The sequence below is a fragment of the Talaromyces amestolkiae genome, assembly GCF_001896365.1.
Source record: "Talaromyces amestolkiae strain CIB chromosome Unknown scaffold9.1, whole genome shotgun sequence".
Classification (NCBI taxonomy): domain Eukaryota; kingdom Fungi; phylum Ascomycota; class Eurotiomycetes; order Eurotiales; family Trichocomaceae; genus Talaromyces; species Talaromyces amestolkiae.
In genome coordinates, this window is record NW_024468045.1 from 1,007,432 (window position 1) to 1,029,956 (window position 22,525).

At 45.9% G+C, this 22,525-nt stretch overlaps 5 protein-coding genes across 5 annotated transcripts; 3 read left to right on the forward strand and 2 right to left on the reverse strand.

Moving 5' to 3' along the window:
• Positions 1-1,760: 1,760 nt before the first annotated feature.
• On the forward strand, positions 1,761-2,429 carry BHQ10_005346 (uncharacterized protein; the record flags this gene model as incomplete). The annotated part of the gene is made up of 1 exon (XM_040877812.1): positions 1,761-2,429. The coding sequence occupies one exon, from the start codon at positions 1,761-1,763 to the stop codon at positions 2,427-2,429; it is 669 nt and encodes a 222-aa protein (XP_040733850.1).
• Positions 2,430-4,535: 2,106 nt separating this feature from the next.
• On the forward strand, positions 4,536-9,935 carry BHQ10_005347 (uncharacterized protein; the record flags this gene model as incomplete). Its single annotated transcript, XM_040877813.1, has 6 exons — positions 4,536-4,781; positions 4,873-4,940; positions 5,012-5,142; positions 8,187-8,307; positions 8,359-9,419; positions 9,478-9,935. The coding sequence occupies 6 exons, from the start codon at positions 4,536-4,538 to the stop codon at positions 9,933-9,935; spliced, it is 2,085 nt and encodes a 694-aa protein (XP_040733851.1).
• Positions 9,936-14,450: 4,515 nt separating this feature from the next.
• Positions 14,451-17,297, reverse strand: BHQ10_005348 (uncharacterized protein; the record flags this gene model as incomplete). The annotated part of the gene is made up of 1 exon (XM_040877814.1): positions 14,451-17,297. One exon carries the CDS (start codon positions 17,295-17,297, stop codon positions 14,451-14,453), a length of 2,847 nt encoding a protein of 948 aa, XP_040733852.1.
• A 1,353-nt stretch (positions 17,298-18,650) lies between these two features.
• Positions 18,651-19,844, forward strand: BHQ10_005349 (uncharacterized protein; the record flags this gene model as incomplete). Its single annotated transcript, XM_040877815.1, has 1 exon — positions 18,651-19,844. One exon carries the CDS (start codon positions 18,651-18,653, stop codon positions 19,842-19,844), a length of 1,194 nt encoding a protein of 397 aa, XP_040733853.1.
• Positions 19,845-20,047: 203 nt separating this feature from the next.
• BHQ10_005350 (uncharacterized protein) lies at positions 20,048-22,185 on the reverse strand (the record flags this gene model as incomplete). Its single annotated transcript, XM_040877817.1, has 2 exons — positions 20,048-21,498; positions 21,549-22,185. 2 exons carry the CDS (start codon positions 22,183-22,185, stop codon positions 20,048-20,050), a joined length of 2,088 nt encoding a protein of 695 aa, XP_040733854.1.
• Between the last annotated feature and the right edge of the window lie 340 nt (positions 22,186-22,525).

Sequence of the window (22,525 nt, forward strand, 5' to 3'; positions counted from 1 at the left end):
TTCTGGTTGTACTTGTACTAAAAGTGTGGTGTATTCCAGAGCAGGGCCGTGGATAATTTGCATTATATTGAAATCCCAGGGTCTCCTCTCTAGCCACTTTCTAGAAAATTGCTAGTGAATTTGGTGGACTCGCGACAGCACCTGAATAGTTTAATGGCACACTAGTCAAAAAGAAAGTCCATCGATTTAAACTCTTGCAGGTGGCCGATAGACCTTCAAGATCAAAGAGTTCTCCGATTGGGGTTCCCCATCCTGAAAGAAGGATCTCGTGGAGAAGGTATGAAGGGTCAGTGGGGGCTGATTTGACGTGAAAAGAGGAAAGTTGTTAGTGGCAATGAAAAAGCGAAAATCACAGGCTGAAGAACATACGGGTACATTCGAAAGCAGGAGAGTCCGCAGCTACGGCACTGAATTGAGATTGCCAGAGCCACTCAGTGGTCTCTTTGGACTGAGCAAGGCCCGGCCACGCAAACCTCTCAGCGACATTCTTGCGCTCCAAGGCCGTTAGGGAAAGGTAGGAAGAAACGTAGCCTGAGTTGTTCCTCACAAGGAGGGCTACATTAGAACACTCCTGGCTGAAAGAAAAATGGAGAGCGATAAGTATACCTGTCCTAAGGAACAATATATCTCCAGTCTTCAGTGCAATCCCTTTCTCTGAAATAATCTCTTTGATTGTCGACAAAGGGATGCTAGAGGCGACAAGTGGATCAAATTCGATGCCTCGTTCTTGGACCCAGTCGTAAAAGTCCACTAGTACTCCACGGCCGGCTATAGCTTGGCTCGACCAGGCACTGATACTGTTGACAGGGGACTTTGATGCACCATGTATGTCCTCTTGAGTTACACTGTATAATGGGAAGCGGGTCTTAGACTTCTGCACTCATGTCGCATAGCCGGGGGAACATTTCCTACCCGTTATAGAATTTTCCATGTGACTGGTAGGCGAAATGTCGAAAACTATCCCATTGGGAGCTACCTTGGCTATTGAAAGTGATCTGAAATGGGCGCAGTGTAAGTATTAAAACAGTATATAGATTAATTCGCCAATAAACATACGATGTCATCATTGACCACCCGTGGAGCTTTATTCACCAGCGTCTGCTTGAAAGCCTGTCTTCCTAATAAACCGGGCTGTATGACATCAAGAGGTAGACTTGTTCATCCAAATCAATAAAGGCACCAAAAGTCCAGTCATAACCCATGTCACCCAGAAGAAGAACAGGAGGAGCGAGGGCCACGTACTTCAATGCAATCCTTTCCCCAGTCATAATTTCGTTTTTGGCGGCATCTAGAGTTCTTTCAGACGTTAGGTAATTTAGGGAACCAAGTTGTGAATTTGACCAAAGGCCCCATGCAGAATATGGAGGATCTCCTTCACGAAGAGGTAACTCATCAAAAGAAGGTAGCTTTGGAATGTTCATATTCACAGGTGGTTTGTACAAACAAAAGTATGTGGTCTTTGAAAAAATCAAAAATCAAAATCAAAATCAAAATAAAAATCAATATAAAAATAAAAAATAAGAACAAAAATAGTAAAGCAATATCGTGCCATTGACTTCTAATGATTTTCTAGCTCCGGTGGTACTGTAATTTAGACATACAGAAGACGGACGATTCGGAGAAGTGATCGCCGAAATCTAACTCCAACCCCCCGGAGACTACAAGGTTTAAAGCAAGCTAGAACGCTAATAACCACAGTTCTGAATCTAGAAGTTTGGAAGTACAAAAAAGGGCAAGTATAAATCGGGAAACTTGTTACCATGGGGAAAGTAGGGTATCTAAGGGTTCAACTGGACGCGAGAGAGGGTGCCGATATCGAGGCTTTTCAGAAATGGCGCGTCGATGCTTTCGCGAATATCCCTGGTGCCACTTCAAAACTGATTCTTACTGCAACCGATGCACCTGAGGAAGGCAAACCTTATCGCTCTGAAAATGCATATGACCTCAGTGACGTTGACGCTGTCAACCTTCAACATTTGGCCGCGGCATGGAAGAAAACAAGTGCGCCAATGGTATCGTCGATGGATCTACTACTCTACGAAAGACTCAACTTTTCCTCCCATCAAAATATAGTCGCACTTCCACCTAAGGACACTGTCGTCGTTGCCAACTCATTGACTCCGGAGAATGACCCCGCCGTCATCCAAGACTACCATGACTGGTATGAACAGGAGCATATCCACAAGCTAATGGCGATCCCGGGGTACAGGCTAGGAGGCCGATACAAATTAATTGGCTGCGTGGGCAGCAATTTGGAGTACACTGGCCCATTCCTGGCGGTGCATCAGTACGATAAAGAGAATGGCTTGGGTGGAACGGAGTGGACGAAATCAATCAAGTCAGATTGGACAATGAAAATCGATCAACGAATGGTTAAACGTCCACATAGGAGAGTGTTCCAGGTTGACGACGCATATGTCTTGACATAAATTTATCCTATAATCGATATGTTCTGCGTACTTCACTTCAAACTAAAAATGAAACGTCAACCAAGCGATTATCACCTCATTATTGCACATAGTACGGAGTATTTCGGCTAATGTTAAGCTGAACATGCAACCCACTTAGCTAACCATAATTCATCCGAATATGCTTAAATACATTTAGAGATAGACCCTAAACTTGATGTAATACTCGTTTTTTTCCCTATTGCGGGGTTTTTCTAGGTGATTAAGCGCTTTTATGGAGGCATTGTAGAAAGCCAGGTATTACCATATTCAGGATTTCCTACAAATGATGCCTGGGATCGACTTAAGAGAATTATACTGATGAAAATGTAAAGATAGGATTGTCTCATTATGTTTTAGCGCTATACGGTCGTGAGAGCTGCTGCATAAAACTCCTTTGAGACACTTGTCAGATAACCCGTATATTCAGAAGCAGTCGAATGAGACAGTCAATCAGAAGCACTAGGTAATTTGTAACCCCAAATCTACCCCTCATGACAGGTCACAAATGGTGTCAACCTAAAAGCCAGAGGCGAGCAAGCCAGCTCGCTAGAATGTCTATAAAACCCGGCTTTGGATCCTCAAATCCTCGGAAAGACAGAGAGAACTCAACATACAATCTTGCTAGTAAGTTCTTCTTTTGCCATCCTAGTAAGCTAATATTCCGGATTGGCCTGAAGTAGACCCACCAATCTAACAACACTTGAGGAAGACTTCGCGTAGGGAGGGATCATAGGCAATTATACGCTCTCTTTTAAGGAGTGATTCAGTACTGATTAATATGTCCAGGGATCCCACGACTTTTGTTTCAACTGTACGAAATCATATACTTTGGTCCGGACTAAGTTACCAAAGTAATAGTTAAAGAACATAAATGAGATGACAGCCAATTGGTACCGAAACAAGAGCTGACGATCGAAAAGGTTATTGAAGCAGTCTTCCTATCGAATAAAGCCTACACCTGATGGCTTCCAAGACGCAACCCTGATCACTTGCACGAGACCATTTGGCAGACTAAATAGACGGGGGAGTTTCTGTCAGGTCGATTGCTTTTCTCGCATTTCTGGGTGTCCATACCTGACTATCGTAGGATCTAAGTCTTGGGAAAGACTGCACTCTTCTTCTGTGGAATACCCCTCTACAACCAGCACCCTTTTAAAATCGTCTGTCGTGCTTGCAATGTATACAATTAGGCCTGAGTGGCTCTTATCCTCGACTGTTGTCTTGAGTAAGGCTAACAATTCATCTATCTTCTGTGGGTCGTTGACTTTATACTCGATTGTGACAATTCTGCATTGACTTTCTGCCATGAAGCTGAATTTCTCGTTTTGTCTCTGACGAAATCCCCACGCTGTATCATGCCAAAATACCAAGTCGCCAGGCGCCGGAGGCGGAGCCAGTTTTTCAGTGGATAATGCAGAGCGAAACATTTGGTATGCCTTTCCAGCTCGATGTGTAATCTCTAGCGCGTTTTCGTTCGCATATATCTCCAGGCCACGAACTTCGTTTGATCCTTCTGTTTCAGATACTAGCCAACAGTATCCTAGACAGTTAGGTTCGTGATGGAGGGTTTCATCGGCAACATCTTTAAGTAGACGTAAAAACTGCATATCCTGTCAGATTGCATTCGAATGTCACTGGTGAGAGAATACCGGCCTACCCGCTCGCGATTATTCGATGTAGCAATCGGAACGACAGGAGAAACAATGACTGCCATCCTTTTCGTTATAGTACTGAGGTCTACAAACACCTGGTAGAAGCTCACAAAGAAAAAATATTCTCTATAAGAACTTAACCAAAACCAAACATTCGCGAAAATGTTGAATATACTCCCCGTCCCACTTGCTATGGCTTGGAGTTCTCGGAGGTCAATTCTCCGAACTCTGAACAATGCATCCAGAGTTCTCCGTAGTGCAAATATTGCTCAAAGAGATTTTGACAAGAGCATTAATATATATCTCTATGGTGCTCAGACAAAGAGTTAGGACCTGACGTGATATTTGTGCTTCGTCATCTGACCGTGGCTAGATACATGTAAAACGGCTTTACTCGGTTGTTCCCCCTGTTTTACGAATTTAGAACTTCATTATGACAATTCTCGATGAGCAATTTTACTCAGAACTTGCCCGGGTCGAATCGTCAGTTCCTAGCAACCGGTTGCGGTGGTATCTTTCCGCTATTGCGTGCCTGGCTGGTCTCAACTACAGTGAAGAAATTCCGCCGCTGTATCAAGTACTTTTAAAGTCATACATCCACAAAGATCGCCAGTTCGAAGAGACTAGAATCATCCGCGAGGGACTCACAAAGGCGTTAGGGGTTATCGGAGCAGCTAAGGTGAGAATACTTCTGAATATCGCAATCCTAGGCATATGTGATCTATGGTTATGACTTGTTCAACTTACTGGTTTTTTCACGGCTTTACTAGACAGGTGTAGCCCTACGAGCCTTAGCACAGGCCACTCCTGATATTCTCCGTGACTCAAAGTGTTATCGGTATGACGACTACCTTTTCAGGATTGATCATATGAAAAGAACCTATATTAACACTTCACATGTACTGTCAGCGAAAATGAAAATCCCGACATCGCTTCTCGGCGGGGAAAGGACTTAGTGAAGAGTATCTACGGCAAAGATCCAGATACGGACCCCAACCCGACTCGAATTGCTGCTGCTGATTATGACTACATTGTATTAGGTCTGTAATCGACGAGAATTTAGTATTCGATAGCTGACTCTTGCTAGAGTTACTTTATGGACGTGTTTTTTCCTTCCAAGATATTTTGGGTATCCCTGAGACAGGACAAGTAATGGTAGCAGCCTTGATTGGTAATGATTGTCAATCTCATGCTTATGGTCATATGTTAGGCATGTTGAGGAATGGGGTTAGTCGAGAGGAAGTGACCGCTGTTAGAGACGTATGCCTAAAAATTGTAGAAAGGTGTGGCATTAAAAAATGGCAAGGAGCATCCGAGGTGCCTGAGTTTCTGGCCTAACCCACTATCAAGACATTTTCAGTTTTAAATTTGCAAAGATGGGAGAAAACTCAATACATTGTTTGAACTTTGCCTCAAGGGTAGTTTCTGGCTGAAATACTTATAATGGAATAAAGATTGACGGCTACAGAATCTATACTACCTTTAGAGCAAACAGGGTATGTCTCTTTATGATCATTTGTAATTCCATCTTCTCATTCCACCGTATACAGAATGCTATCAAGTTCAAAATGATGTTCTTGTTTATTTTCAGCCCGAATTTATTTGCCCTAGTAATCATGAAGATCCAAAAATTCATCTAGATCCATAATGATGCCATTGTTTCCAAATTTAGGACCTGAATCTTTCCAAGGGCAAGACATGAACTGTTCTGGGTCATCAGAAGACGTCTTCTCACCTCCATTCGAGGAGTCTAATGATTTCTGATAGTTACTTTGAACGTCCAAAACCGACGCTGAGACGAGTTCACGACAAGTAGCTGAGCAACCTATCCTCTGTCTGAAGACTTCAATAAACTCTAAAACAGTGGCAACAACATTGTGTCTATGTTGTAGAGCTTCCAGGACTTCAAGACAGTGGCCTACATCATCAAGAGCATTCTCACTTTCCCTCCTGTCGAACTTGTGGGCACATATTCGTTCGATAAGAGTTGGCAGCAGAATTGGTGCTGCTGTTGGTGGCAGAAACTGGACGACCTGATGGTCTTGTAATTTTTTCACAATGGTAACAGATGAAGATGCAAAGTGTTTCCGTTTTCTCTTCAATTCTATTCGCTCTGATATGTTGATTTCATCAATGGAGGTTGCAGGTTGAATTGGACAACAAGCTCCTCTGCAGGCGTAGTACATCAGATGGAGAAAACCACGATGAACGAGAGAGATATCAATCTGACTGTTCATAACTTCATATGACTGGGTGCCCAACTCTGCTTCTGGCGGAAGATTTTTAAACCATAATAGCAACTCATTTTCGATGTAATGGTTACGTATAGCTTGAAGTGAGATCGGTTGTAGTATTGTCCTCATTGAGTCTGCTAATTCAGGGTCGTTTATCGCCTTGCGAGAAAATCTCGTGCTCAAGACCTTGCCAATGCACACACAAAGCCTAGCCATCTCTATGCAGATGATGGCAAGTTCCCGCTGTTTCTGAGCAAGATCAAATGATAGCACTGAAATATAAGGATGTATATCTGCAACTTCGAAGTCATCTATCGAAAGCATCGATATTTTCTTGGGGTCGTGTTTTACGCTGAGTGGTCTTCCCGCTGCGAGTGATGCCAGGCGGTCTCTGATGTAACAAGACCACCAGATGCGCCGTCGAAGCTTTCCTACTGCATCTTCCTGAGCGTAATTGTAACCATCATCATCTAGTCGGGCCTTGACTGAAGACGAAATTGCACGACCGATCCAATAGCGTGGATCTTTGTCGTCATTATCGTCATACGAATAGCTCAGGAGTAGGAGTGCAGGGATCTTCGATAATGGATCTGAGTCATATTCAAGTTCATGGAGTAGCTTGGAAATTCTTCAATCAGCGTAACCCTCTCGGCATTGAGACATATGAATACCTACAGTAGCCTTCCTATAAAAGTCGCTACAGGCGTCTTTTCTGGATTGATAACCTAACGTGTGCAAAAAGCATATATCGACAAACATAGCTCCTGCGAACATGACTGCATGAAAGAGGAACAGACTAATCCTAGGGCCTGAATTGTCGCGTCCCATGATAATCACGTGGAGGAAATTCCTGAGCTCAACAACGGGCATAAAAGGATATACATACTTTAGAAATGCTAAAAAGAGCTCGTCGCGTATTTGATCACAGGGGACGGAGAGTACGCATTTCTTCTCCAAATCGGCAATGTCACGTTCGATAAGTTCATCGGATAGCGGTTTGATATACAACGGTAACCTGGTCCATCCCTTCAAGCTTTGAGAGGGGTGCCCATCCATGCCATTACTCAGGATGCAATCAACAAGCACAGAACGCTCCTCTACTGTTGTCAGGCCCAAGGTGGAAATGTATGTGTCCCTACAACTGTCAGAAAAGATTCCAATGCCCGCACTTTTCTGTCATACCATTCTAAGGGATTCATATCGAAATGTGACTAGATCAATATTCCGCCAAAATTTCCCTTCCGTAACTCCTAATCCTATGTCCTTTGTGCTTCATCCTTCGTCAGTTGGCTTAAATTCGGAAATTTCTCGAGTACGGAGATGCGGAAGTATAAAATTCAAAATATAAAGATCGTTTATTGTTTAGCCACTAAATGTACGTAGACTACGTAGGTATCACGGAAGTTACGGAGAAGACGGAGATGCGACCTCCGTCGAACAGCATGGCGCCACAATAAACTCCTCCATGTTGTATACACGGGGATATGGACTATGGGTCACTGACACATGAGTGTGGAAATGCTATACGTTGCTTGCAGGCAATTAATTTCGGAAAGATGGAATCATCGCTGGGAGTAGACACTATAGGGCCACTGTTTATCAAGTATATGGGCAGCAATATTCCACAAGTGAATCTTCAACATCGCTTCTTGCATTGAATTCCTCCTCTTTACGTTGAACTACTTTATTTATTGTTTTGCAGGATCTCTATTGCCCAAGGTAAAAGATGCTCACACAGGATCTCGCAGATGGGAAAACTGGGGTTCCTGCTTGGAGAGATCAGGAAGGAACATACCATTTTGAAAATCTGCCAATAGAATCACGGCGCTCACTACGGGTCGTGTGCATAGGATCTGGTTACTCTGGTTTGATGATGGCTATCATTGTAAAGGAGAAGTTCCGAGAGGCCAATCTTGAATTTCAAGTCTACGAGAAGAATCACGACATGGGAGGAACATGGCTCGTGAACAGGTTTATGATGCCATAATGGACACGAAAGACTAGTCTAACTAATGCGTAAAGGTATCCGGGTTGCCAGTGCGACATCCCTGCACATAATTATCAGTACAGCTTCGAGCCAAATCCTTACTGGAAGAATTATTATGCTACTTCGGAGCAGATACATCAGTACATGAAAGACACCGCCAAAAAATACGACTGCGAAGAATACTTTGCTTATAACCATCGAGTTGTCAAAGCAAGATGGGAGGAAAATGATAAAAAATGGCACTTGACAGTAGAGGCCAGCGGGTCTACGTTTGTTGACGTTTGTGACATTTTCATCAATGCCGGTGGAGTATTGGACAATTGGAAGTGGCCTGATATCGAAGGTATCGGTAGTTTCAAAGGAAAGCTCATGCACTCTGCCAACTGGGATCAAGAATATGATTTCAAGGGGAAAAAAGCCGGCGTAATAGGAATTGGGTCTTCAGGTATTCAAATCCTTCCTCAAGTCGCCAAAGTTGCAGATCATACGACCTTGTTTGCCCGGTCAGAGACCTGGATCACCCCAGACCCTGGTGTCAGTCAGCCGGGGGTCGGAGATCCCGAAGTTGATGAAGCCTACAACTATACTTCCAAAGAGCTCAACCGCTTTATCGAGGACCCTGAGTATCTTCTCGCTCATAGAAAGTCTCTACAGAATGCTCGCATTCAAGGCTTCAAACAGTTTTTTCTTGGTTCTCGTGAGGCAGAAGAGAGCTTCCTACATTTCAAAAAGACCATGGAGGAGAGGCTAGGGTTTTCTAAAAAAGGAAGAACAATTGCCGAACAGCTTATCCCCAAATTCCCAGTTGGTTGCAGGCGTCTTACACCAGGTCAAGGATTCCTCGAGTCTCTGTTGCAGGATAACGTGATATTGGAGTGGAAAAACCTGGATAGAATCATCGACTCAGGCATCATCACCAAAGACGGCCGCCACATTCCGTGTGATGTTATATGCTGTGCGACTGGGTTCGACACCTCCTTCAAGCCAGTATTCCCCATCATCGGCCGTAATGGAGTCAATCTCGCAACTAAGTGGGAGAATGAGGCTCCCGAGGCATATTTCGGGATTACTGTCTCCGGGTTCCCTAATTACTTTTGTAAGTACGCTCTAGAATCCTCAAGTCAGTGAAGCTTCCATTAACTGATACTCAACAGCATTCATTGGACCAAATTCCCCAATCTCGAATGGATCTCTGGTGCAAGCAATTCAGATGACTGGAATTTATATAGCCAAATGCATATCCAAACTGCAAACACAGAGCATTAGATCTATGGATATCTCCCTCGATGCACAACAAGAATACAACGAACACTCGCAGAGATTCCTTGAAAAGACCGTTTGGTCGGCCCCTTGCAGTAGCTGGTACAAACAAGGAATGGCTAATGGCAGAATCACGGCGATATATGGTGGCAGCAGTTATCACTTCATCCAAGCTCTCAAAGAGCCCCGGTGGGAAGACTATTCTTTCGAATATGTCGGATCCAATCGGTTCACATATCTGGGAAACGGAATGACAAAGCGGGAAGTTTTTGGGAAAGCCATCGGTGACACCCAGACGCTCGATTTTGAAAGCTATTGGCAACTATTCAACTTGCCACCTATTCTTGAGTAGTTGAGGCCTACTTGCTCCGCGATGTATACATTCTCTGGGGTTTATGTTGCGTATAGAAAATTCAGATTGTGGATGGCAGCTTGGACATCCAAAGAATGCTGCTGTCATGTAGCTATACATATGCACGTATTATTGTCTGATGAAAGAAATTTCTAATTTGAGGTAAAAGTGTATAATGATCAGATGATCAATGATTTGTACCCTATCATACATAGATATCGCACCCCGAATTACTACCCGAGTTACGAACCCGCGCCCAGATATCCCAGATATCTGATCTTGGATATGAAGAATTGGCATATTAGAAGAATGTAGAGACATCGCCGTGACGCCGTAGGTCCAAAGATTAATCGGGTGGAGTTTATGTTGTCTATGGCTGCCACTGGTTGGATCCTATAGAACATCAACCCTTCGTTTGGTGTTCTATGCGATCTTAATATAAGTCTCTAATCTGGATAATTTTCTTTCTGCTTTCTTCTTTTGTGGTACACTGTGTTGTTTATGCTTCTATGTACTTTGATAGGAGGGGTCTCTTTCGTGGCGTTCTGGATATAGAGGTTGTATGGAATCTTTTCCAGAAGTATCAATATATTTACTTTGAGTAATAACTAGTATCTGACTATATTTTCTCTTCTAAGACAGTTTTGATAATAGGGGAAAAGAATCTTATGCAAGTATAGCTATAAGTATAAATGCTGTCTCTTTTTGGATTAGTGTTTCTACTTAATTCTAGCTTAGTTATATTCTCTTTCAACTCCATGCTATATTTTAATTTTTCCTTAAATGCTAGAGAACAGAGCTCTATTCGTTAATGATTTCCTTTTGGAGCTGTCCGTTATAGGCAGGGACCTACCCTGTATCCCAGGGAAGCTTCTGAAAACGGTACTATTGTGAAAAATATATACGCTAGTTTTTATCTCTGCATCGTGCTTAGTTTTACTCAGGGAGTAAAAGCAGCAATGGGGTGAGCACTAAAATGGAACAGGAAAGCTGCAACGCCTCAGGGAAAATCAAGCACATAGGTACGACAATTTCCGTCAGGGAATCACGGATTCCCCCATTTGGGAGCCTACCTAGGTACAACAGTTGTCTCTGAGGATTCTACTTAGTCATAGAAAGTATCAGTTAAGATAATACTCCAACCCGATTGTTCGTTTACAATAGTGATGTTTTTGCAGGAAAGGGCCCGTAGAATGAATGAACTGATATCGATGACTGGACATCTAAGCCCTAAGACTAAGCCTAATCGAGAAAATGTATACCATGAGTTGATGATGCTACTACGTAGTAGATTTGGAGCCATCTGAGTAAATTAACTAGAGACGATCTATTTACATGCTTTTCCGGGAGAATCTAGACTACATATGGGACTTGTAATATGAATACAAAAACTAAACCGCACTTGGTCATGAAACATTTCCTGCCGGTCAAACCAGCTAATATCAAGTCTTCGGATCAAATGGCTATATTGATTCAAGAATTCCTTCGTCCTTTACTGGCTCSTCATGATCGAAGTTCTTGTTTTTTAACATAGCAGTCACCGTGCCGTCAAATAATCCCCTGTGGAATGCGCTTGTTAGTTCCCAGGTACAGTACCATGAAAAAAGTGTTGGTACCCTTGTGCGTATGGATGCTTAGCGGTGCCAACACTTTTTTGTCATCCCACTGTATCTGGGGAACCCATCCGTCTGTCGCGGAATTAAGCAGACTTGATAGACCATGTTTCAACTGTTGTGCTGCTACGAACAGCTTATACTCCTCCTCATGTTTTGCTAGTTCATTCGATGAAGGCAGGACTCGAGCCTGCCAAGCCTATTTCATTCCAGCTTCGCGTAGTTTCAATCAATCGTTGAGGAATGGATGGTCCATCAACTCCCGTGCCGTCTTTCGCTCTTCAGGCAACCATACCAGCATTTGTTTGATAAAAGCTAGAAAAGCTTCCCTTTCTCTAGTTTCCAATGTTGGAAGTGTATCTTCAAGTTTCCGTGTCGGTACCAGATCATCGTGGAGGAATTTGCCTTCCAACTAAATCAGCGTGAATAGTACGTAAGTTTGAACATGGGTTACCTACCTTCCCCATCAAAAAATGGCCCACCGAAATAGTCTCTGTTATTTTTATAAGTCTTGCCTCTCTCATCTGTAATAGCCGGAGACCATTCGACCTGCGCCATGGAATCTGACATCACGAGTAATTTCTTGGGTGGTGGGCCAAGCAGTGCTATCATCTCCGCTAGATGTGCCTTTGAAACATAATTTCCTCCTGCATCTTGTACCTGAGTGAATAACTCTGTACCTTCGATTATGTTCCACGCCTGTTGGGGAATATGAGCTAAGATATACGAATAGGTAGGCATAATTCCTATGTATCTCTTACCAAAACACCCAGATTCCATATATCTGCACTGAAGCTCCAACCGCAACCAAGAATAACTTCTGGCGCACGATAATAGTCAGGCTGTATGGGACGGGTACCCAGTTGAGTAGCGTCATTATTACTGTCATCATCAAGTAATACCGACGCACCAAAGTCAGTTATTTGAGGATATATGTTTCCTAACTTGCTCGGGTCGAGGGGCCCGAAGTCATTATGACAGCGATAGATAGCTCGACCGGTATCTGGATCCGTCTTGAGTTGCATGGAATGAACCGCTTGTTCTCTGGCAAATTTGGGAAGAATGTTTTCAGTTTCGAATGTTACCAATATATTATCGAGCTTCAGATCTGAAAATAATATCAGTTGTATGTTCCTAAATATAAGAGTGCTGAGTGTGTTACTCACCTGTGTGTACAACCCGACATTGGGAATGAAGGTAATCAAGGCCAGCTAAAAGGATAAGAATATAACCTTTAGCCATTGATAGAGGCAACCTCTCGCCCTCAAATCTTCTCTGAAAAATCCAGAGTGGTTCTCTTGCAGGTTCGTAGACCAAGCACAAATGGGTTCCTATAGGGCCTGTCACCTCAAAGCTGTCGAGACAAGTGCGGATAACGGGACGACCACGATGTGAGGCGGTTTGCTGCGCAATGTTACTTCAATATCACGCTCGCGGTAAGCGCCTTTCGGGTTATCATTGTTTATGATCTTCAAGGCCACTAAGCGCTCAGTCTGCCATCGATATCTATCAAAGGTCCGTCTTAGAGTTAGTGATAGGAAATTTGACCGCAGATAGCAACGATTCATGCCTTGCAACATCTCGAGCGAGCCATACGGTTGAACCCGCTCCCCATCCGATCTTAACCAACAGTTGATAACTATCAGCAAGGGTTTGCCCCGGTCTCGCTTGATAATAGTGTTTAGGGTTATATCCAGGACTGATCTCTTCATCGACAAGTTCGCCTTGAGGAACGGATGTCGCCGGCACTGATGGCGATATTGGAGAAATTCTGGTACGAAGGAAAGATATGCGTATCAAGGAACGGCTTATAGACTGCATTTTAAAAAGAAGCGTCCATGGGAAGTAGAAATATGATTTTATTTGCAGAAAGTCAAGGGGCAGGAGCTGGATTACATAAACAAAATCATTGCCAGAGAGACAGGACAGCTCCACATGCACTATCTAGCGCCAACGGCGCTAACGGGTTTTTGTATGTACAAGACTCCTTTCCTCCATCCGAACGCAAACAAGTTATCATCTGTCGCTTTTCCTCACTAATAATACTTTTATTCATCCGCAGGGTCCTGTGAGTCGTGACCGACATTGACCTCCGAGGGGATGAGAAATTAGAGTTGGGATGGGGCGGGTTGGTTTTTAGTTAACTACCTAGATAAATTAGTATCAAATCTTTTACTTATAATATCATATAAAAATTAATTGGGTTTTCCTAAAGGGTAAGCTTACATACTCTTATGTATATCTTATAAAGTTATTATACTCCAGAAGACGAGCCATTGCTCAACATTAAATCATCAAGGGCTTAGGCGATGAGGCGACCCATGAGTTTCCTGATAGTCGATGGAAAGACATTCATTGTTCGTCTACAGCATCAAAGCAAAAATTGCGGTCATGCGAATCCTTGCAGACAACTTCAAGACCAAGCCCGCAATATGAACGTGTACTGGTTAAAGGACCAGCATTACCCTAATTGAACACGCGAGTCTCTAAAAAATCGAAACATCTTCTAAAACTAGCGCTTCTGATGTTAGACGGAAATTGTATGTCAATTCATATCAACTAAACAAGACGGCGAGTCATCATTACATACATACATCAAGCAAACATGACAGTCAACATACAAAAGGGGAATATGCTCGACTAAACAAAATCAAGAAATAGGAAAGTCAAGTATGAGCAAACAGCAATGACATAAAGACGATGGAGATGAGATGATCAAGCAGGGCGAGCTAAGACCGATGATGGGACCCGGGATCGGGAAGAGGCTGAGCCACACGCCCTGCGCACGAACCGCTTGTCTTCAAATGTATAATCCTTTGTTTCTCCTCTCTATTTTTCTCTTTCTTTCGTAACTTCTTCTATTAACTCTCTTGTACTGCTCACATTCAAAAAGGCAAACGGATTAATCCTCGAAGAAATTCATAATAGCACGAATACCGCGCGAGCCCAATCCATGAGGCGGATAAGCAATATACAGCGGCTCTTCGTGCGCACCCAGTTTCATACGGAACTCACTCTTGCGCGTTAGATGGAACTGTTTAGCGACTGCCTCGTAGGTATGCTGCAGCATACGCACTTTGGCGCCCTTCATGTGGTGGCCGGGTGTCAAGTGGGCCGTTGCACCAGCACCGAAGGTGAGTGATTTCACGCCTGACCTAGCTGCGGTCTGAATCGCGTGGGTGACGATGTGCTCGATTGTGCCGTTGGGGGAATCTGGGAAATCGAGACTGTATTTCACTTGCATACCCTGACGAGGGGCGAGCGTGGCCAGAGCGACAAATGCAGCGATATTTCCATCCTTGTCGGTGGCATAGAAGTACCAGCGGTGCTCATAGTCGCGCCAGGGAGCGATTTCTGAGAGATGGATCTGGGTACCCTTGCGGTTGGCAAGCCAGTCCTTGATACGTTGGTCAATCTTAGCTCGGATCTCATCCGATGGCAGGTCTCCGTGAGGCACATCGACAAGTTTGACGCCCTCATTCTCGGCATGTCGAATCTTTCGCGCGACTTCGGTATCCGAGGCCATCAAGTTACGACTGGGGTCAACGCGCTCTTCAGCAATGCAGGACAAACTTCGCCATCCCAGTTTCTCGCCAAGAACTTCCTCAACAGCAGGCGAAATCAAGATCCAGATGGGTTTAAGCTTGGTCTCGCGTTTGAGCCAATGCAGGAACGAGCTGATGACTCGGTTGTATTGACCAGGGTCGCAGAGTGGGTCGCCAGGAATGATGGCATAGTTGTAGCTGGGGATGTACGAAACAGCAGCACCGGTGAAGGGGTCTCGCCAGATTTGGTATCGTTCGTCTGTCCAGGATGTGGATGTGGCATCGCCATAGTTGGCAATGAGCTCGACAAGAGGCTGATATTCACTTTCGTCGTTGACTTTACGACCGCGTTCTTCTTTCTGCCAGGGTGGTTCGACGGTAGAGGATTCGGGATGGCGAAGTTGAAGGATAGCAGGCTTGGGTGGGAAGCTCTTGGGATCGCGATGGAAGAGAGAGGCGAGACGGATGTTGCCGAGTTTCAGCAAAAGCATGAGGAAACGTTCGAGACCGACGCCAGCACCGGCATGGGGTGGTGCGCCCCAGCGGAAGCCTTCGAGGTAGTCCTCCATGTCGCTTGGGTTGATGCCGACATTTTTCATGTTTTCTTCCAGCATTGTGGCGTCGTGGATACGCTGACCACCCGAGACGATCTCTTGACCACGGACGAAAATATCGAAAGAGTTGGTATAGCGGGAATCGTTAGGGTCGGGCATGGTATAGAAGGGACGAGCGGAGACGGGGAACTTGTCGATGATGTAGTAGTCGGTGCCGTACTTCTCCTTGACCAACTCTCCCAGTCGGATCTCGTCGCGGGTGTGCAAGTCCTCGTCAGCGGAAACCAGCTCGCCGTCCTCACTGCGCCAGCCAGAAGCGTTGAGAAGCTCGACAGCTTCGCGGAATGGGATGACGGGAGTCTTTTCAGCAAGAACGACGTCATCAGAGGGAAATTGATGTTTGACGGCCTCGACTTCTCGGCGGTACTTGCTGTAGATTCCAGAGATGATGTTTCTCAAGACGGCATCGATGGTCTCGAGCATTTCGTGGTAGTGTTCTTCGATGGCCATTTCGATATCGAGTCCAGTGTATTCAGTCAAATGACGATGAGTGTTGGAGTTTTCGGCTCGGAACACGGCACCAATTTCATACACGCGCTCAAAATCAGAAGCGATTGCCATCTGCTTGGCCAATTGAGGGCTCTGAGCAAGGAAAGCAGAGCGACCAAAATAGTTCAATTCAAACACACTTGCACCGGACTCTGTCGCGGAGCCTTGCAGTTTGGGGGTATGGATTTCAATGAAACCTCGCTCGTCGAGAGCAGCACGCCAGAGGTTGCCAACGGCTGACTGCAGCCGAAAGATAGCTTGAGCAGTACCAGTTCGAAGATCGAGAATACGATTGGACAAACGCGTGCGATCGGAAATGTGGCTATAACGACCCTCGACGCGTTCTTCTTCTTCAGTGCGAATCTCAGCTTCGTAGACTGAGAAAGGAACAGGGTCTTCACGACGTACAACGACGTGAAGTTGTTCAATGGATATTTCTACATCATGGTAGGTGCAGCCCAAAACTGGGACGGCTGGAGACTGCATGATACCGCGGACGCGAACAATGGTACCGGTTCGCAGGTGTTCGGCCCAATCGACCATACCTAGCGACTTCTTGCCTTCTTCGGCATGAAGGACACCTTGAAAGGTTGTGAGTTGCTGACGGAAAACCAAAAACACGAGCTTGGCGCTCATGTTACGAACAATATGCAGACGAGCAGTAAAGGAGACTTCCTTGCCGATCAGATCGGTCGAAATATCAATTAGCTTCAAACGCGATTCTCCAGTCCGTTCCTGACTCTGCACGAGCGGCAAATCGCCATATCGCGCCTTCATTTCGGGAGTCTCTTCACGCGCGATCTCCACTTCCTTTTCGATACGGCGTTGTTCAGAGTCATTTCTCTGTTCCTCGCTCAGACGAGACTTGGCGTGGCGAGCTTGTTGGCGAGCGAGTCGTTTTTGTTGATTTTTACTCATTGGGCCTGACGAGTCGTCTGAGAGATCGTCAGAGGAGGAGATTTCGTCACGATCGCGCAGGAAGCCGACCAGCGAGCGGCGCGGGGAATGGGAGTGCGAGACGCTGCCGCTGCTGTCCGCATCGCTGATAACACCTTCATGTTTCCCACGGATTTTTGAGAGGGCGCGTCTGATGCCTGACATTGTAACGAGTTTGCCCGTAGGCGTGAATTGCAAGTGTGGGTTAACAGGAGAAGAGGTGAGGAATGCACCGGAAGTTTGAAGATGGCGGGGTTGTCGGAGTCACGGACTAGCAGATCCAGTCAGCCCACCAGCCAGACTGTAGACTAGAGACGATGGAAACACTTACTCAGACTGACCAAGAAGCTGAATAAGCGATCAATGTGCCGAGCTAGTGAGTTGGAATCCGTCGACCATGCGAAATGTTGAAGGTCCCTTATGTACGTAAATTGGAGGGGTACTGTAGTGATTGATCGGTATGTTAGATAACGGAACAGCCAATCGGTTGTTAGGCAGAGAGGTCTGGCCAGTCGGCAGACTCACGTAGCAAAAGCGAAGAAATCAGATAAATCAGATAATCAAGATCAAAAGGAGAGGGAAAAAGCTGTTCAAGTAGTTTCGACTCCTTAACACGACGTCAGCCTAGACAAGTGCCTGAATTGCAGAAGCTATTCTCAGATAGTCGCAGAAGAAAAAAAAGACTAACAAATCAAGCTTCGGCGAGACCGAGGCTCTCTAGACTGTCTCAAGACAGTCCGGATAGTCGCGGATGATGTAATCCAGCTAGTCTACACGGCAGGGCAACTAACAAGCTAGCGAGTTAGGTCATGTCATTTTCTTTTTTTGTCCCTGTCTGTCCCTGTTTGCGCAATACTATGTAATAGAGCAGACGACAGTAGAGAACAGGACGACGCTTCCAGGCTCCGGATTAGGTGGGAACATTCCATCAATGAGCGGCCGCTTGCGATGTCGATGACGTAGACATTCCGTTGCCTGCCTGTGCGACAGCGTGTCCATAGTATACATTGTGTACATGGTATATAAGGCGACGGCCTGCTGTCCCTGAGCAAATGTAAACATTGGTTTTAAGTTGCTTACTATTTACATTTACTCATCCAAAGTAAATATGCACGTACTAGTTAGTTATGTTATGTAGAATTGATGAGAAACCACGGATGGAATAAGCTCCTTCTGGAACTGTGGCTGAGGACATCCATTCGTATCGGTCGTATTGCGCCATCTGCCAATGATGTTTGCCCAGAATGAGGCATTACGTGTCGCTGCTCCTACACAGAATATTAATACTCTATTGTACCTCAACTAAACCTATCTTCATCAAATACTCCTTTTCTGCACATACTTCAAGACAACTCCGTACAACATACAATAATACACGGAGATAACGAGTAAAATAGCTTATCGGAACCACCGGCAGCCGTTATCCGACTCACCGTCGTCCGGCGTCTGACGTTGCATCACACGATCTCTCTCCACAAACACATGAAATCAACCTCAACCACCAAAATCGAACTCGCAATGGCCGGATCCCCGGAAGACGAGCCCTCCTCTTACTCCTTGACCAAAAACTCGTCCTCGGCATCCAATCTCCAGCCGTCCGAGACTTCGCACACGCACCTTTCCTCGCTCGACAAGCCCCAACATGGCACAATGATCACCCACCGCCAACACAGCCGATCATGGCTCACCCTGCAAGCCAGAATCTGGCGCTTCCTGATGTCCATCGGCATGTTCTTTCACACCGTCGGCTGGTCTCATGGCCCACCACGGCCATCCTTCGTTCGCCGCATCCCATTCAGCACCCGGGGGCGAACGGTCGATCTGTACTTCTACTGCCCTTCTTCGTATTGGCAATACAGAAACAAATCCCGCCGTCTCTCCTCGCAACGGCCATTCCCCGTGGTCGTAAACTTCCACGGCGGCGGATTTACTTTAGGAAGTGCGACGGACGATTCCTACTGGGCAAAATGCGTCCTCAAAGAAACCGACGCCGTATTTGTCTCTGTCCAATACAGACTTGCGCCTGAACATCCATTCCCCGCAGCCGTAGACGACGGCGTCGAAGCTTTGCTGTATCTCGCCGCGCACGCCGGCGAACTCGGAATCGACGCATCCCGCATCGCGCTGACAGGGTTTTCATCCGGTGGCAATCTCGCCATAACCGTTCCGTTGCGGCTCCAAGACCGACTCAAAAACGACGCGGCCAGCGATATCGTCAATATCACACCCTTTGACTCCACCCAAAACCTCATGACCGAAAACCAAGGCAACCTCCAAATCGTGGCGACATTCGCATGGTACCCACTCCTGGACTTTGTAGCCTCTCGCGCCCACCGGCGCGCCATGAGCGTAATCCCCGGAAAGACAATGCCATCATTCTTCACCACGCTCTTTGACGAATCCTACCTACCGGACCATACCGAGCGCTCGTCCCCCTTCGCCAGCCCCGAACGCGCAACTGACGAAATGCTTGCCGCGGGTCTACCGCACGACATCTTTCTGTATACATGTGAATGGGACATGCTGCTTCAAGAAGGTCAGCGTTTCGTGCGCAGACTCGAGGATATGGGTAAAAAGGTGCGCGCAATGATGGTTGAGAAAGTGCCGCATGCGTGGGACAAGTCTCCCAATCCCTTCCGGGATCAGGGAAAGATAAACGTATTCTACAAAGCAGCTTGTGCGGAGATGAAGGCTATTTTTGATCATTCTTAAGTCTAATTTCTTCTCGACTCCAGAGAGAGAGCGGATAGTGTGTTGCATTTTAGCGTTTGTTTTTTTGGGCTGTTTATATGGGGTGAATGTATGCATAGCATAGTTATAGATTTGTTATTATGTGTATATTTTTTCATGTGTTTGTATAGATCGTTCAATGGACCTAGCTAGTACATATTCATTTATCTAGTCTAACAAAACAGTCACTCCTCATCAGTAGCTGTAGGATCATCATCATCGTCGTCATCAACATCATCATCTACCTGCTCTGCAGCACTATCCGAATCATCACCGCCCTGATCATCAACGCCCGAAACGCCGCGCCACTCTATATAATCCCCTTCCAACCACCGTCTACTTCTGGGCAGTTGGTATGGATCAAACGGGAAATAAGCATCCAGGACATCCGCACCGTCGTTACCCGCGCGAGTCTCGCGTTCGACGATACTAAAGCGTGGGTCGGAGAGAGTAGTGACGCTTCTAAAGGAAGATAAGCGGATACGTTTGTTCGTTTCGAGTAGGGAGTAAATGTATATGAAGTCGAAGCGTTGCGATATTTTCGCAAACTCGGTCACGATTGCTGGAGAGCACACTTTGAGTGGATTCAGCTTGGAGTGAATGGCTCGATACAGGACGACTCGCACGGGTTCGGGGAATGTGACGTCTTCCAGGTCCGGATCCTCGTCTTCGAGGCCGTCGTTTTCTTCGGCTGCGGTCGTGAGATCCCTCCACCGAAAGCAGAATATGTACAGGAGTGCTTGCGTGGAGGCATAAAACGGTCCGTAGCGACGAAGATCAGGGCCCTTGCAGGTTTTATCGTATATTTCTAACAAGTTGGAGACATTCTTGCCCAGCATTTCGTAGATATCCCGAACAGAACGAGAAGATAGATGCTTTCCTCGGGCGACGAAACTTCCTAGATATGCCGCTGCCGATTGACGCATAATGGCCGATCGTGACTTGCTATTGATAATCTCCATGCATGATGTGACGAATTTATCCACGAGATCAGGGTTAAGTTGCGAAAAATGAAAGAGCAGAAATTGCGTATGTCGGGATCGATATGTCGGGAGAATATAGCTGACAAAATGATGAATCAACAGATCCAGTGTTTGAAGTTTGACATCGTTCGTGCCATCCTTGAATGGAGACGAATAGTATTCAAACAGTTGATCAATCATCGAATCGACCTTGCTGATATTGTTTTTGACGGTTTGTAACCGTTTGGCCTCGGCGTCTGCCTCATCATCGCTCAGCACAGATTCATCGTCTGAATCTTCTTCATCGAGGTACTCAATCTCAAAAGGTCGTGAGAGCTCTTCGAGAATATCTTCGCCCACTTCATCTTCAAAATCTTCCATATCGACCTGGATTTGTACGTCGATCTTGATCAACCTTTCGGTAATCAGCGACAAAATATCGCCTCGCAGCTCCGGTGCGTAGCCGATCACCTTGATAAGATTGCGAGTATAAAAAACGTTGGCTCTTGCAGAATCAGTGTCGAACGGAAACTGCTGCGACAATATTGGCGATAATGTGCTACTTCCCGCCGGAAGCAGCTCCATGATATATCGTAATGCCATATGCACTCGGTCGTAGATCTCTTCGTGCGAAACGCTCGCCTGTCCGGGAAGCCTGCCGGTTCCTTTGGGGACTATGACCGTCAGCACAAAAGCCCTCAGAAATGGTGAAAGGGGAGCTTACTCTCTCCGAAATAGTTGACCAGCATCTTCAATACCGGTCGCATATATCCCGTATGCGTCGCAGCGAGATTTCCCAGAAACCGGACAAATAGTTTGACATACGACTCATCTCGACCAACCCATTCACTGCCCAGAACCGCATGAACCAGCCCCGAGCAATCCCGGTTCAAGGCAGCGACATTCGACAGTAAACCCATAATATGCCTCTTCAGCGATGTAGGACTAGGAATATCGGAACTCTCTTCATCGGGCGCCGCTTTCGGGTCCGTGGTGAAAATTTCCTTGATCTGATCATATCCCTCGCTATCCGCACCGGAGACATGTCGCTGAATAGCACGTCGAATTTCCTCGCGGACTAGAGCGGCACTCTTTTCTTGCGGTGTATCGTCTTCAACCGGTCGTGGTGATCGTTTTGTGTCTGCCGTCTCGTCGAATTGCACACGGGCACGTTTGGCTGGTGGCGGGCCATCACCGTTGCCGGCATTTAATACAGGCGCTGGCGTAGGCTCAGGCGAAGACTCAAGATCTATTACTACTATCTTGCGTTTTTTGCCTGCGGTTGACGATCCTTTTTTGTTGTTGCTGGATGATTTAGATGTTTTGAGGATGGAGGGCGGGGGTGATGATGTGATGGGCATGTTGGCGGTTGAGGTTCGGTTGGTAGGAGGAAATACAGCCATCCCCGTTTATTCAGACTGGTCAACTACTCTCGTAGTGTGTTTCTTTTTTATATCGAAGTTGATAGTCCATTCAAGCCGCTCAATCGAATAAAAGAGACACACGACAGACTGCAGACCCACTGTTAGGTCGACTCAGCGCTGTCTGCCTGACAGCATTCAAGGAGAATAAATCGAAATCATAGATGAACAAAGAATAGGACACTCTAGAAAAGATGGCGTGTCAACAACAGATACTGATAACAAGTGGTGTTGATGAGGTTGACGGGGCGGGTAGAGCAAAGTGACGATAGGAAGAAAA